The 13,518-nt window shown below is 48.6% G+C and overlaps 1 protein-coding gene across 29 annotated transcripts in view; it reads right to left on the minus strand.

Annotated features, from left to right (window-relative positions):
- The window catches only part of SORBS1 (sorbin and SH3 domain containing 1), a 210,874-nt gene that overhangs the window by 96,073 nt on the left and 101,283 nt on the right, over positions 1-13,518 (minus strand). For 18 of the 29 annotated variants that reach the window (XM_084903981.1, XM_084903977.1, XM_084904001.1 and 15 more), the window contains 4 exons: positions 9,324-9,378; positions 7,338-7,406; positions 4,991-5,086; positions 3,466-3,594 (listed from right to left, as the gene is read on the minus strand). In XM_084903981.1, the coding sequence (XP_084760107.1) occupies positions 3,466-3,594; positions 4,991-5,086; positions 7,338-7,406; positions 9,324-9,378 (349 nt within the window). The remainder of the gene's footprint in view (positions 1-3,465; positions 3,595-4,990; positions 5,087-7,337; positions 7,407-9,323; positions 9,379-13,518) is intronic. The other 11 variants (XM_084903988.1, XM_084903984.1, XM_084903994.1 and 8 more) reach the window with 1 other exon arrangement.

Consider the following 13,518-nt stretch of genomic DNA (forward strand, 5'->3'; position numbering starts at 1 on the left):
GGAAATAGGGGGTATCTCTAAAATGTGGGTGTCCAAGGCCCATGTAAGGGAAGAAATCAGATGCAAGTGCTGGGCAGTGCGGGGGATTGGAGCTTCCAGACTATGTAGGCCAATGATCACCAACTTGGAGACCTGTAGGAATGGAAGAAGGTGGCAAAGGCAGGGAGAAAGGTGGGGAGGGGAGTAGACAGAGCAGCTGGAGGACAGATACTGGCCTAGTGATCAAGGAGGGAGCTGGACACAATCTGGCATTAGTTCTTTGTGAAGACATTGGGAGTAGAAAGCATGCCCAATCCTTGGCAAGAGCCACTCATTACCTCACACTTGGTAGGGCTTCCAGTCCAGGTTGAGCATGGCTACCTGCAAATATTGTTAAAGACAATTTTCATGAGGCAGGTCCAGGCCCAGGGCCCCCCAGGCCTAGGACAGGATGCAGACTGGTGTGGGCCAGCAAGTTGTCCAGAGGCCCAGAGCGAGGGAGTAGGCAGGGATGAGAGGAGGATGAAGGAACCAGGATGCTGGCCAATGAGCAGCAGAGAACAGGAACAGGACCCCCAGGTCTGAAGGTCCTATCTCTAGAGTCACATCTTTTTAACCTCTCCCCCAGTATTAACTCGTTCCAGCCTGTGGTGTATCTTACTCACTACGGGGCTTTCCCCCCTCTACTTAAAGCAATCTTTTCCTTCCCACCCAAACTGCTCTAGCACACAATACTGAATTTGTCCAGTGAATGGAAATCAGTTTGTGTCAGGTCAGTTTCCAAACTTGTTAGGCCACAGAGCATTTTGGAACTAGAATGGCTTGGAAACCATGTTACCCAGTCCCTCATACTTCAGATGTGCTTAAAATGTGTGGCTTAACCACAGTCAGAAAGCAGGTGGTGGATTAGGGGCCCACACCTGGCTCTCCTAGTACAACAAACTGCCTTCTGTCCTAACCTAACGCACCCAGGATTATTCTCCCTTTTCCTTCCTTTCTCCCTGCTTTTCATCACAATTCCCAGTGACTCGCTTAGTGTCTGACAGAGATGATGCTAAGTGAATGGCTGAATGAATAATTTGGACTCAGTGACCTCAATTTACGAGGATGAAAATAATCTACTAAGATTAATTTACCGTAAAGTGTGAATGACTGATAGCTATCCCCTAATTCTTCAGAGTTTTTGCATTTTAAAACATGATCTTTTATCACCCAAAATAGCTGTTATAAATGTATAAGACATAGAATTATTTGGGGACTAGAGAAAGTTTTCTAAAGTGACTCAAATAACTGCACAGTCCTGTAGTGAAAGCTACTGACAGCATGACAGGTGGGTAGCTCAGTTGGTTCAAGTGTCATCCTGATACACCAAGGTTGAGGGTTTGATTCCCTATTAAGGTACATATATAAGAATCAACTAATTAATGCATAAATAAGTGGAACACATCGATCTCTCTCTCCTCACTCCCCTACCCTTCTTTCTCTAAAATCAATAAATTAAGAGAACATTTGCATTGATAGTGCCATGCTATAGCCACCAGGGGGAGCTCAAGGCTCCTCCTTCTCTTCACCTCTCATTCACCACCAGAGAAAGGGCCAGGTGGTGACAGGTTGTTTTATTGGGCCATTGGGCGGGAGGAAGGTTTTTCTCTTTAACCAGCAGTTGGGCTTCTCTCTTCCCCAAACGTCCTCCAGCTTGGGAGCTGGATATACCCAAGTAGTCCTGACGAGGTTGTATTAGACTTGTTTTAGGAAGAAATTATTTTGCCTTCACTTTCTGGCCCCACCTTTCCTGGAGATGAGAATGGATGACAAACAGCAGTGGGGTGAGAGTCAGGCATAAGTTCAGGAATCTAGGGCCAAGAAGCTCCTTTTGAGTTTTAGTGCTGGAGGCCACTCACACTTCCCTTAGTCAAGGGAAAAGCAGTCACACTCCAGCCTGGTCTCGCCCTCGGACATTTGCCTCGGCACCTGCTACGGGTGGCTGGGACAGAAAGAAAGCAGTTCCCAGGATGCTGGGCCCTGACCATCCCCATCTTGTCTAATTCCCTTCTATCATCACACACTGCTCCCCACTGTGCCAAAGAGCTTTCACGCCCCCTTCCTTTTCTCTCTGGTCCCAAGGAAGTAGTCATCACCGCAATTCCTTTTCTCCCTTTATTTCCTTCCTTCAAGAAACTCCCACCCCCTATAGCAGTAGCTCTCAAATGTGATCCTCGGACCAGCAGCATCAGCATGACCTGGGAACCTGTCAGAAATGCAGAACCTGAGACTGCATCCCAGCCCTTGGGGTGGGAATCGGGAATTCTAAAGCTCTGACGTGGGCGCAGGAACCTGTGTTTTTATCCAGGTGATTCTGATGCAACGCAAGTGTGAGGACTGCCCATGGCCCCACCGAGTGGAGAGGGCCATCCTGCCCGATCCTGACAGTGCCTGTGGAACCTCAATGTCAGCGCTTCCCAGCTCCCAGGACCCTCGGGCTACGGAAAGCTCTCTCTAAAGAGGCCAAAATAATCACGTCTTCCCAAGGTTACAGAGCATTTGAAACTAGAATGGCTTGGAAACCATCTGCCCAGGCCCCTCAGGTTTCACATGTGTTCAAAGGTGTGACTTATCCAGGGTATGAAAGCACTACCAAGGCAGTGGATGAGGGGCCCATGTCTGGCTCAACTGTTGCAACAAATGCAGCCCATTCCATGCCACCACCTCCTGCCCTTCATCCTCACAAGAATGCAGCAGGCAGTGCAGGTGAGATTGCCAGCATTGAGAGACTAACCATATCCCCCAAGCTCGCACCCCCAACAGGTGGTGAAGGGCCGGAACACAGATCTACCAGCTCCCAAAGTCCGAGGTCTAAACCTAGACACCCAGGCTTCCCGAGTGGCAAGGTGCATGGGGAGTGGGGCTTCAGACAGGCTTCTTTGTCTCCTTAGCTCCTAGTCTGCACTGGTCTGAGACCTGCTCTTTGGGTCCTGCTTCCTGAGCTGCCAGGTCACACCCCTCCCTACCCCCCCTCAACCTTCTCCAGCCAAGCCTGAGCTCTGCCCCACCTTTGCTCTCCTGGGAGCCAGGTCAGTCAGCTGCCTGCACTTCTCAGTGCCCTCGGGCTTCCTCTCAGCCCCAGCCCTGCCTGGCCAGGCACAGCCAAGCCCTCAGAGACACCTAACAGTTAGCCCATCTCTCCACTGCCTCCCTGTATCCCCAAGCCTCTCCGTCCTCACCAGCGCAGTCAGCAGAGCCCCCAGCCCTGAGACAGGGTGTCTGCCCACCTGTCCAGTCAAAACCAAAAATAAAGTGGTGGCTGCTGCTGTGCCTCTGCCAGAACCAAGGGGACCGTCAGTTCAGGGCATTGATCACCATGTGTCCCTGGTGGGACAAAAAGCTGACTGACCCAGGGGCCCCTGGGAGAATCAGGAAGCAGCTGCTGAATCCATGGCCCTTCCCACGTGACTTGAATACCTGCCCCTAGTCGCAGGGGTGGCTCACCTGGTTTGCTTTCGTATTGCGGGGTTTCCTGAGGGCTCACAGGGCTACTGCTTGGGGTGTCCCTGTAGGAGGATGAGGCCCGGAGAGTCACGGCTCCCTTCCCAGTGCAGACTTTTGTAGGATCCATGTCTGGAAAGGAAAGACCCAAGAGAGTGGACTGAATGCAAAGCTCCTAAAGGATTAAGCAACAGCCAGCAGTCAACGTGTTACGGCTGGGGGATGAGATGAACCTGCTCACAGCCACGCAGCCTTATGGTCAATGAACATTAATTTGTGGGTCGTGGAGAGGAATGAACGCCATTTTCAGAGGTTTACCACCCATTATGAGGTTAGGGGGAAATGGAGTACATGTATGAGTTACAATATCAGCTGAAGACATTTCAAAATAAAAGCGGGTTTCTTTCTTTTATTAAATGAAGTTTAGGTTGGTGAGCAGACATCTGACCAATTAGTAAGGCGCAGAGTTTATAAAGATTTCTCAAGTTTCCAGACGATCTGTCTTAGAAAAGCTCTAGGCACATCAGGAATTCAGGGGTTTTCTGCAGAGAATCACTCTCTAGTGGGAAAAGGAAAAGGAAACCTGCACCAGCAAGTCAGGACCCTGAAAAGATGAGACGGGATCTGCTGCCTGGGCAGAAAGACTAGGGGGAGAGCCTCGCATTCCAACTTAATGAAGAAAATTCACACCAAAGGCAAGGACCAGGAACGCTAAACCCTCCCCTGAACAGTGTGCGCGGCACCCAGCTGAGCTGTCACTGGGTCCCCACCTCTCCGCAGCTGACAACGGCCTATTAACAGGCCTGGGTCATCCTTCAGAATCGCACTGAGAAGCATTTCAAAAACAGGCTTCAAAAGAGCCGGCTGCTCCCCCTCCGAAGAGCTGGCCCCGGAGGCGCCGCACACAGAGCACAGCCCTGGCAGGCGCGCGTGCTCACACTTTTCTCTGTGCGGCTGAGCTGAACTGAATTCCACAGCCCAGCTGGGATCGCTGACCTAAAATCCTCAAGCCTGGGATTATGAGGTCAAGTGTAAGGTGGGCAGTGGACAGGATGTGGGCTCGGCATCCATCTCATCCCCAGGCCTGTGGCAGGCAGAGAGAAGCGAAGCCTCTTTTCTGAGGTCAGCCCAGTTCAGAGGGTCCCTGTGCGGCCACATGAATTCTCGGGGAGACTGGAGTTCTAAGGAAGTACTGGGAGCTGGACCCCTCTAGGGAGAGCCTAAGAAGACCCTGTACCTCAGACCTGCACAGAGTAAATGCTTACCTTCTGGGTGACCCTTCTCCTAAAGAGGGCAAGGGCCACAAGGTAGCTGTCACTTTGTCTCCAGACTGGCTGGCTCACAGAAACACACACACACACACACACACACACACACACACACACAAAGGAAACTAACCGAGGAAGTGAGGAGGAATGGCTCCTAAGCATGCAGGGATTTAGCCTCCAATCTTTGTTAGAAGGAAAGAAGAAACACCATGCATGATCTGCTCACAATTAAAAGAAGACACCAGCCCAAGGAGAGGTACCTGGAGGGAGTACTAGGCCTGGAGAGCTTTTCACTGTCTTCACGGGAATTATTTTAACAGCAGAGATAGAGCGTGCGCGTGAGGGGTTGGTGGTTGCTGCAAACACAAAAGGGTGAATGGTGCCTCCAGGAAGGACATTTGGGAAACACTCAGGCAGTTGAGGAACTCGGCAGGGACAATAGGAGGAAGTCGCCCACATGAAAGGAACACTAGAAAGAGCAGTAGATGCAGGGATGTGAAATAACCTGCTTTCTCTCTTTGGAGCTCTGTGCCAAGACGGCAGAACCCTCCCTCCTACCGGTGCCCGCGTGCAGTTGGTCAGTGTCTCTGTACCTCCTGCCACACCAGGAACTTGCCAAGAGTTAGAGATGCAGATGGCCTGGCAAATAGAGGAAGGGGAGAGAATCAAGGTCCAAGGGCCCCTGAAAGGATGTTGGGGTGTCTGTGCTGGGTTGGGGGAAGGGGCTTCGAGGAGAGCTATGGCTCCGGCCCCAGGTGAGGGGAGGAAGCAAAGGGACCAGGCTGTGAGTTGCCTGGTTCTTTCGGCCATCTCAACGGCTTCCACAGAATCGTACCTTCTGGGGTCCTGAGCCTGCTCTGACAAGTATAGCCCTCTGTCCACAAGCAAATCAGAACCCCCATCTGTCGGACAGCAGATGGTCTTGCTTCAACCCACCCTTTCTCGGGCAGGAGGTTGCCAAGTGTCCAAGTGCACGTTCAAGACAAGGGCAGCACCCAAGTGCGCAGCCCGGGATCTGACCCCGGCTGAGCTTGAAGAGCCGGGATAACTCATGGGGCGTAGCAAGGGCTGCCAGTGTGAAGGTACAAACATGTTTTTGCAGCAATCCTGTTTATTCACTGCTCTGTAAGACCAGCGGGGAGATTGGCTGGTGGGAGACTTCTGTTATGTTATCATTTTCAGAGGAAGAAGCCAGAGGCTCAGAGAGCTGCTCAGAGTCACCGGGCTCTCAAGGGAAGAGGCTGAGGTGAGAGCTCTCTGTCCCTGCACTGGGTTCAGGGACCTCCTTGGGCCACCAGGATGACCTGTGGGTTGCATCTGCCTCCTCCTCCCAACCAAAGATGATTTTTACTGAAGAGAGAACAGAAATTACCCCCATCTGCCGCCTCCCCCCACACCCCTGAGCCTCTTCCTTAAGTGAATTCACAGGGATGGTGTTGCTGGTACCACAGGTTTTAAAAGCATCAGAGCCCATCCTCTCGGAGCTCCTCACGGGAGGACAAACCCTCCCCTGGAGCCACTCCACAGACAACACCCTTAACTTCCCCTGGAGCAACCCCGCCCGACGGTCCAGGGCCCCCGAGAACACGGCCCCACATCCTGAGTGCAGGAGGGCGGCCAGCAGGGAGGCAAGAACAGGCCCGCAGCAGGACACCTCTCTTGCCAGAGGAACCGCCCCAAACCACGGCCCGCTCTCCGCCCCTCCGCTCTCTATGCCTTCCCTCTCCAGCTCTTCCTTCTGACTCTGCATTTGGCCTTGAACTCTTGGCTTAGCCGACCTAAAATCACGAAAGCCAAACTTGTCAAACTCTCTAAAGTTACTTAAAGGCCCAATGATAGGACTTCTGCCCTCCTTTTCTGCTAGCCTAAAATTTAGTGGGTGACACAGAAAAAATCACTGGCACCCAGAATTTGAAGCAGGAATAAATCCTGCAGATCAAGCAATGCCTGTTTTCTAGACACACCCATAAGGACAAAGGACCTCATGAGATGTCGTATCTTATCAATGCAACCCTCCCCTCGCTGCAGAAGTACCACGGGAGGCCCTGCTGCCTGGTACTCAGGCAGCCCCATCGAGACATTCAGGATGAGAGATGACAGGGCAAATGGGACCTCAAAGGTCGTCTTATCCATCTCTCATTTCACACTTAAATCTTTCATCCTAAAGTTTTTTAAAACCGAAAATATGAGAGGATGTGCATGAAATGAATGCCATGAAAATAATTTATTCCAGCAACTAAGGCTCTTGCCTCAGGGTCAGGGCTATGGAGGCGAAATGCCGGTGAGGAAATGTTCAGGCTGATAAATGCCATATGCAGGAGGCAGGAGGCACACCTCTGTCTGTGTATTTGATCTGCTATTTGAAACACCCTGTGAGCAAGGGACAGTTTTTAATAAGTCACCTCACAGTGGGGAGCAGCAGCCTCAGACTCCTGAGATGCAAGATCACGCTCACGGTCTCAGAAACTCAGTGTGGGAAACAGGTGTCCAGTGAAGGGCCCGTTGGACCATGGCTATTCTCACTGGGCAGGTGGTCCTGCCCCGGTATCCTGCCCCTTCTAGAAATGCTTCCCAGTACCAAGCCGGACCTCCCTTTAAAAGCCTTACCTTTGTCCTGCCCATTGCTGCCTGGTGCCAGCCCGTTCACCACGGCTTTAGAAGCGCCGACGTCATATTCTGGAAGAAAGAAAGCAGCATGAGGCTAGTGATAAGGACTCCCCAACATGTGTTGAGTCCTACCCGGTGGGAGGTGCTGGGGATGTGTGGGCTCTCTCAGGCCTGGAGATGGGCCCCATTGGGCGTCATGGGAGAATTCTGAGAATCATGTGTTGTCTGGACCAGGAGAGAAGGCAAAAGCTGTTTTCATGCCGCTCTGTCCAGCAGGTTAAAAAAAATGTTTCCCACAGAACAGCTTTCTTCCTAATAACCATTTTTAATAACGGCATAATATTCCACCATGTAAATACACAGCGTGAACTTAGAGAGACCCCACCTTCATGTGGGTGGTTTTTGTTTTCTTGGAATTAAGACAGAAATTCCCAAGAGTGGGGTTATCAGGCCAGAGGGTCCAGACCTTTTGGACGCTGGCTGTGAAAAGCCTCCTTCTAGCACCACACCGGAGAGGGAGAAGCAGGGAGACCTCCCGCGGGCACTTCCACACCCTCGCCCTCCGGCCCGGCCCTCCCTTCCTACTTCCTCTACCCTTATTTTGCCAGGAGTAGGTAGCAACGCCAGTTTGGGCTAATTTTGACATTAGAAGAACAAAACAACATTAGGCTGCAGAGCCAACGTTTAAAAAAACGACAACAAAAGCAGAAAAGCGTTACAAACCAGGAGCTGCTGGCAGCACCTGAGCTCCTGGGAGGGAAAAGGTGTGCAGCCTCTTCCGCACAAGAGCACAGAAGGCATCAGGGGCAAGTCCACCCTCGCAAGGAGGACATTCGAGCTGGAAACCCATGGACAGACCAGCCGAGCCTCCACCTAGTACTTAGGGAGCAATGCCCCCACTTAACCCTCACGCAATCCCAGTGAGCTGGTACTTTTAGGATGTCTGTTTCATGGAAGAGAATGCAGAGAAGGGTCAATCACAGGCCCAAGGTCACAGAGTGGTACCCGAGGAAGCCAAGGTGTGGCCCTGAGCTAATCCACCCAGAGCCCTCCTCTGTCCTAAGCACACATGTCAGCCAGTTTAGGACCTGGCTAAAAGCACTGTATGTAAATACGTGGAAAGATTTGTTTCTCATCCTCAGATTTCTGGAACATGCTGGAAATAATGCAGGATTGGAATACCCTGAATAAGCTAGTCTCTTAGTCATTCCCCTAATCCCCTCTGCCTGCAGGTCACGGGAGGATCTAGGCAGGCTCAGTGGCTGAGGTGGGCTCAGTGGCCGAGGCGGGCTCAGTGGCCGAGGTGGGTTCAGTGACCGAGGCTAATAGGCCTTAATCTCCAGATGGAAACTTCTCTGCCTCAAACTCCTGGCTGCACAATGAGCAGGGGCTTGTTCCATTCCCCATCTTCCCTAGCCCTGCTTTCCACCCCAGCTCTAAATTCAATATACTCAAAAAGGGTCATTTGTGTAGGTCTTGATTTTTACTACCAGAGGCATAGCAAAGGGGAGCAAACCGCTCTGTCAGCCTGGATGAAGGAAGGGTTAGATTAGCTTGCAATTGTAGGGGCAATTGTAGTCCTTTGGTTTAATTTGTGCTGCACTCACTGGGACTAAGAAATGCCATTGAGGTGCATACATGTCAAAATTTATCAAATTGTATACTTAAAAGATCCACAGTTTACTGAATGCCAATTATACCTCCATAAAGTTGTTAAAAATAGAGAGAAAGGAAGCTATTACAAAGATGAGGACATGTGCATGTAAAGTGTATAGCATAGTTCCTGTCACGTGGTAGAGAATAAATCCTCAACAATGCCTGTGATGATAGTGATGATGACGATTTATGACAAAGCTCTGGCACTTACCCAGGTCTCAAAAATAAAAAATGAAATGTAGCTGGAACCTTCAGAGTAAGTAGGAAATCTGGGGAAACTGCCCAGTTTTGTAGATTTGTCCAGAAGAAAAGGGTTTTTAAATGACTTACCAGAGCTCATGGTGGTGACAGGACAAATCTTCTGCAAATGGGGCTCGGCACTGCTCTGCAGAAAAACAAAATCACACAATGAAACCGATAAATGGCAAGTTTGAGATAAGTCCCTGTGGCTCGCATTGAAAAGGAAAAAACAACACATGCATCCTTGATAAAACAGAGCTGAACCAGGAGTCAACTTGGCCAAGCTACTGGTCTGCTACGTACTAACATGACCATGGGCATGTCACTCAGCTATCTTGGCCACAGTTTTGTTGCTATACTTGATTTCAATACTATCCACTCAGCTCTAATCCTATATAATAAAACCCTAATATGCAAATCAACCAAACAGCAGAACAACCAGTCACTATGATGTGCACTGACCACCAGGGGGCAGACTGAAATGCAGGAGCTGCCCCCTAGTGTCAGGGCACTCCCACAGAGGGAGGAGCACTCAGCCAGAAGCTGGGCTCATGGCTGGCAAGAGGGCGCAGGCTGGGCTGAGGGACCCCCTCACTCTCCACTACCGCTTCCCCTTCCCCCCGGAGCATGAATGCTGTGCATTGGGCCTCTAATATTCAAATAAAACCCTAGAGTTACATGAGTGCACATGGGTCATGGAGAGGGTGGAGGAAAGAACCAAGTTTTAGGAGAAAGGTGAAATCACAATATTATTGGAGGTTAATAATAATAACAATAAGAGTAGCAGCAATAATAAATCTTATAAAGCACAGGGAAATGTTCAAGATGCTTTAATTATATTAATTCACTTGATTCTCACAATGACCCTATAAGGAAAGCACTAACACTGTGTTAATTCATACACATGAGGAAACCAAGGCGCAGAGAGGTGAACAGAGAGTTGCTACTGGAACCCAGACAGCCTGACTTGAAAGCCAGGCTCTTAGGCACTGCACTCACCCCTGACACCTAAATGAACAACCCTCTCAGTTAGTATGGTCTCATCACTAGTAATGCCACTAGTTTCTTCTTTCTTAGTACTTCATGTAAATGGTATCATAGTGCATGTAATTTTCTGTACAGCTTCTCTTGCTCAGCATAACACAATTTAGCATTTGGCACAAATATGTGGGCCTATTTCTGGACTTCATTCTTTCCCACTGATCTGTCTTTATCCAATAACTCAGTGTCTTGAGTTAGTTATCCAATAACTTATAATACTATAGCTTTATAGTAGGTGTTAAAATCAGGTAGCATTAGTCTTCTAACTTCGTTGTTTTTTTTTTCCCCAAAATTGTTTTGGCTTTTCTAGGTCCTTTGCATTTTCATATAAAGTGTAGAATCATCTTTCAAATTTTACCAAAAACAAGAACAAATAGCCTGGCGGAATTTTTATTATGATCATGTTGAATCTATAGATTAAGCTGGGGGAAATTTAAACCATGTTGCATTTTCCGGTTCATGAGAATAGACAATCTCTCCCTTTCTGCAGTCTTTAGTTTCTTCCAGCAGTGTTTTGTGGTGCTCAAAGCACAGGTCTTACATATATTCCCAATAGCCAGGCGTCGCTGAACATATATGCATGGCAATCTATAAAGCACGTCTTCAGGGTAAGTGGAACCGTGCTACTGCAGGTGTGGTCCGAACACAGCAGCACTGGCTTCAGCTGGGAGCTTATTAAAAATGCAGAAAACTCTTGCCGGCACCGGTTTGGCTCAGTGGATATAGCGTCGGCCTGCGTTCGATTCCGGTCAAGGGCATGTACCTTGGTTGCAGGCACACCTCCAGTAGGGGATGTGCAAGAGGCAGCTGGTCGATGATTCTCTCTCATCAACGTTTCTAACTCTCTATCCCTCTCTCTTCCTCTCTGTGAAAAATCAATAAAATATATATATATTTTTAAAAAAATGCAGAAAACTCTGAATCTACACCAACTGAGTTAGAATCTGCATTTTGAAAAGATCCCCAGCTGGTCCCTCTGCCCTTTAGGGTGTGATAACCAATGATGTAGAGGAAATCAACTCCCAGGCCCCTACATTCTGTAGCAAGAAGGTCAAGGTATGGCCTGAGGCTCTGTACAAGGAGACAAGCTTTAGTTTCCTTTTCAACATGGACACCTGTTTCCTTTCTAGGTGGCTGCCTTGCTGTCCTTGGAATTGACCCGGCAGAATGCGCAAGTCAACAAGGAAATCACTCCAAGTCCTCTGCAGCCCAAATCAGCACGAACTTTGCCTCTGTCATTGTCAACACACCTGAGATAACCCATGACCTTCAACAGCCCCCTCGGGTCATTCTCTAAGCGGCGGAAACATGTGTCCTCTCAGTCAAGAACACAACCTGTGTTCTGCATGCCCCAGTGGTTTCCAACCCTGGTTTGATGATACATCAATGTGCTTCCCAGGACCAAAATGTGGTTCCCATGTAAAACATTATTTTGGTAATCAACGTTTTATGTTAAGGTTTTATTTATTTTTAAAACATTATTTAAGAAATGGTATTATTCAATCACAGAGCTATCTTAACAGAAAGAACTTCTATTCCTTTACAGTCCTTTCTACCTTCATCTATTATTCACCTAACACTTACATACTTGTAACCATATGTCTGGGCAGTTTTGTGTTCTAACTTTTAAATTAAATATTTCATGAACATTTCCTGGACTTCTACAGTCATTAAATTCATAGTTTTAGTGGCTGTAACATATTTCATAGTATTAACATGCCATAATTCATTTACCAATTCCCTCTGTATAATTTAGTTTAATTCATCTTAATTTTGTAAATAAGTACATAGCACAACAGCATTCGTAGGCAGGGGAGAGATGAATGGAAACATTCTATGAACCAAACACAAAGGCTACCTCGTCTCACACGTAATGAGTGGATAGCCTTTTGCTGTTTTATATTTTTAATTTAGATTCTGGCAATTTCTAAGTGTCGGCCCCTCTTACTTACAAACTAATCTTAAGTACACATGGTCAGGGCTAATACCCAAAAACTACCCATCACTTTGCCACAATGTCCACCACCACAGGAGATGCCAGCTGAGGTTGTCTTGGGCGCCCCTCCCTGTGCCAGGTGCTAACCATGCAGTGGCTGGTTGTAAGAAGCTGGAAGAGAATGGGCCCAGGCTGGTAGGTAGGACACTGTTTTGATATTTTAAGAACTAGTATGACAGTAGGTGTCAATGATGATGCATAGGTGAGTACACACAAAGACTTTTGGGGGAGTAGGCTCTGCTATTGTCCCTTGGTGATTGATTGGATCTGCAGCAGGTGACACAAAATCGCAGTGGCCGTTTAAAATAAAAACTGCAACAAGAATGGCAGTGGCAGCTGTGCCAAGGATGGCAACAGGGGTGGCAACAGCAGTGACACCCTATCCAGACTATTCCAGAGCCTGATTCTGGCTCCGATTCCAGCCAACTCAGCCTCCTTGAATTCCTGCCCTGTTCTGAGTGCCATTCCCCAGTCTCCCAGAAACTCAGAACTATCTGAGATTTTGCCAGTAAATCCCTTTTCAGTGCGAGGTGACCAGAGGTGGTTTCTGATCGTTTGCAACCCAAAAACCTTGACCAAGAAAAACCTTCATCCCTCTGCAGTAAGACCAGCCAGATCTGAATCCCATGTGGCTCAGCAAATGGTTTTGTCAGCGAAGCTGCATCCGGAAGCTGCACAAATTGAGCCTGACCAGAAGAACGCCAAGAGCTTTTAGAAAGTCACAATCCAGTCCTTGCTGTTTATTTAGACACTAGAGGCTCAATGCACAAAATTCATGCAAGGGGCTCGGCCCTCACAGCCCTGGCTTTGTCCTTAAGGATGTCTGATCTAATTAGCATATTATGCTTTTATTATTATAGATAGTACAAGCTATTGCAATCATATGTAGAATGTGAGAGTTTATTTTACATAAAAAATCCATGACACTTAATATTTGTTTTAAAACTAAGCTGTAGAGAGCTGATTTGGTTGTACACATGATGGCGCCTCTTTGGAATTTCTCCCATGTGTCCCCTCCAAGGGGCACCTTTGGGTAAAAGCCAAAAAGATGAAAAGTGCCAACTAGTGACAAAACCAGACATCTTTTCCCTAGTGGATTGCAGGAACCTACACAATATCCCAGCTTGGGTGGGCCAGTGAGGGTCCAGTCACCACTCCACTCCTTGGGCCATGGGACCTACCATACTTGGTCAAAGCATCGCAGCATCCACATAAGCATTCCACCAGAAGAACAAGATGTGAAGTAGC

This window comes from Pipistrellus hanaki (genome assembly GCF_964339955.1).
Source record: "Pipistrellus hanaki genome assembly, chromosome: 14".
NCBI lineage: Eukaryota > Metazoa > Chordata > Mammalia > Chiroptera > Vespertilionidae > Pipistrellus > Pipistrellus hanaki.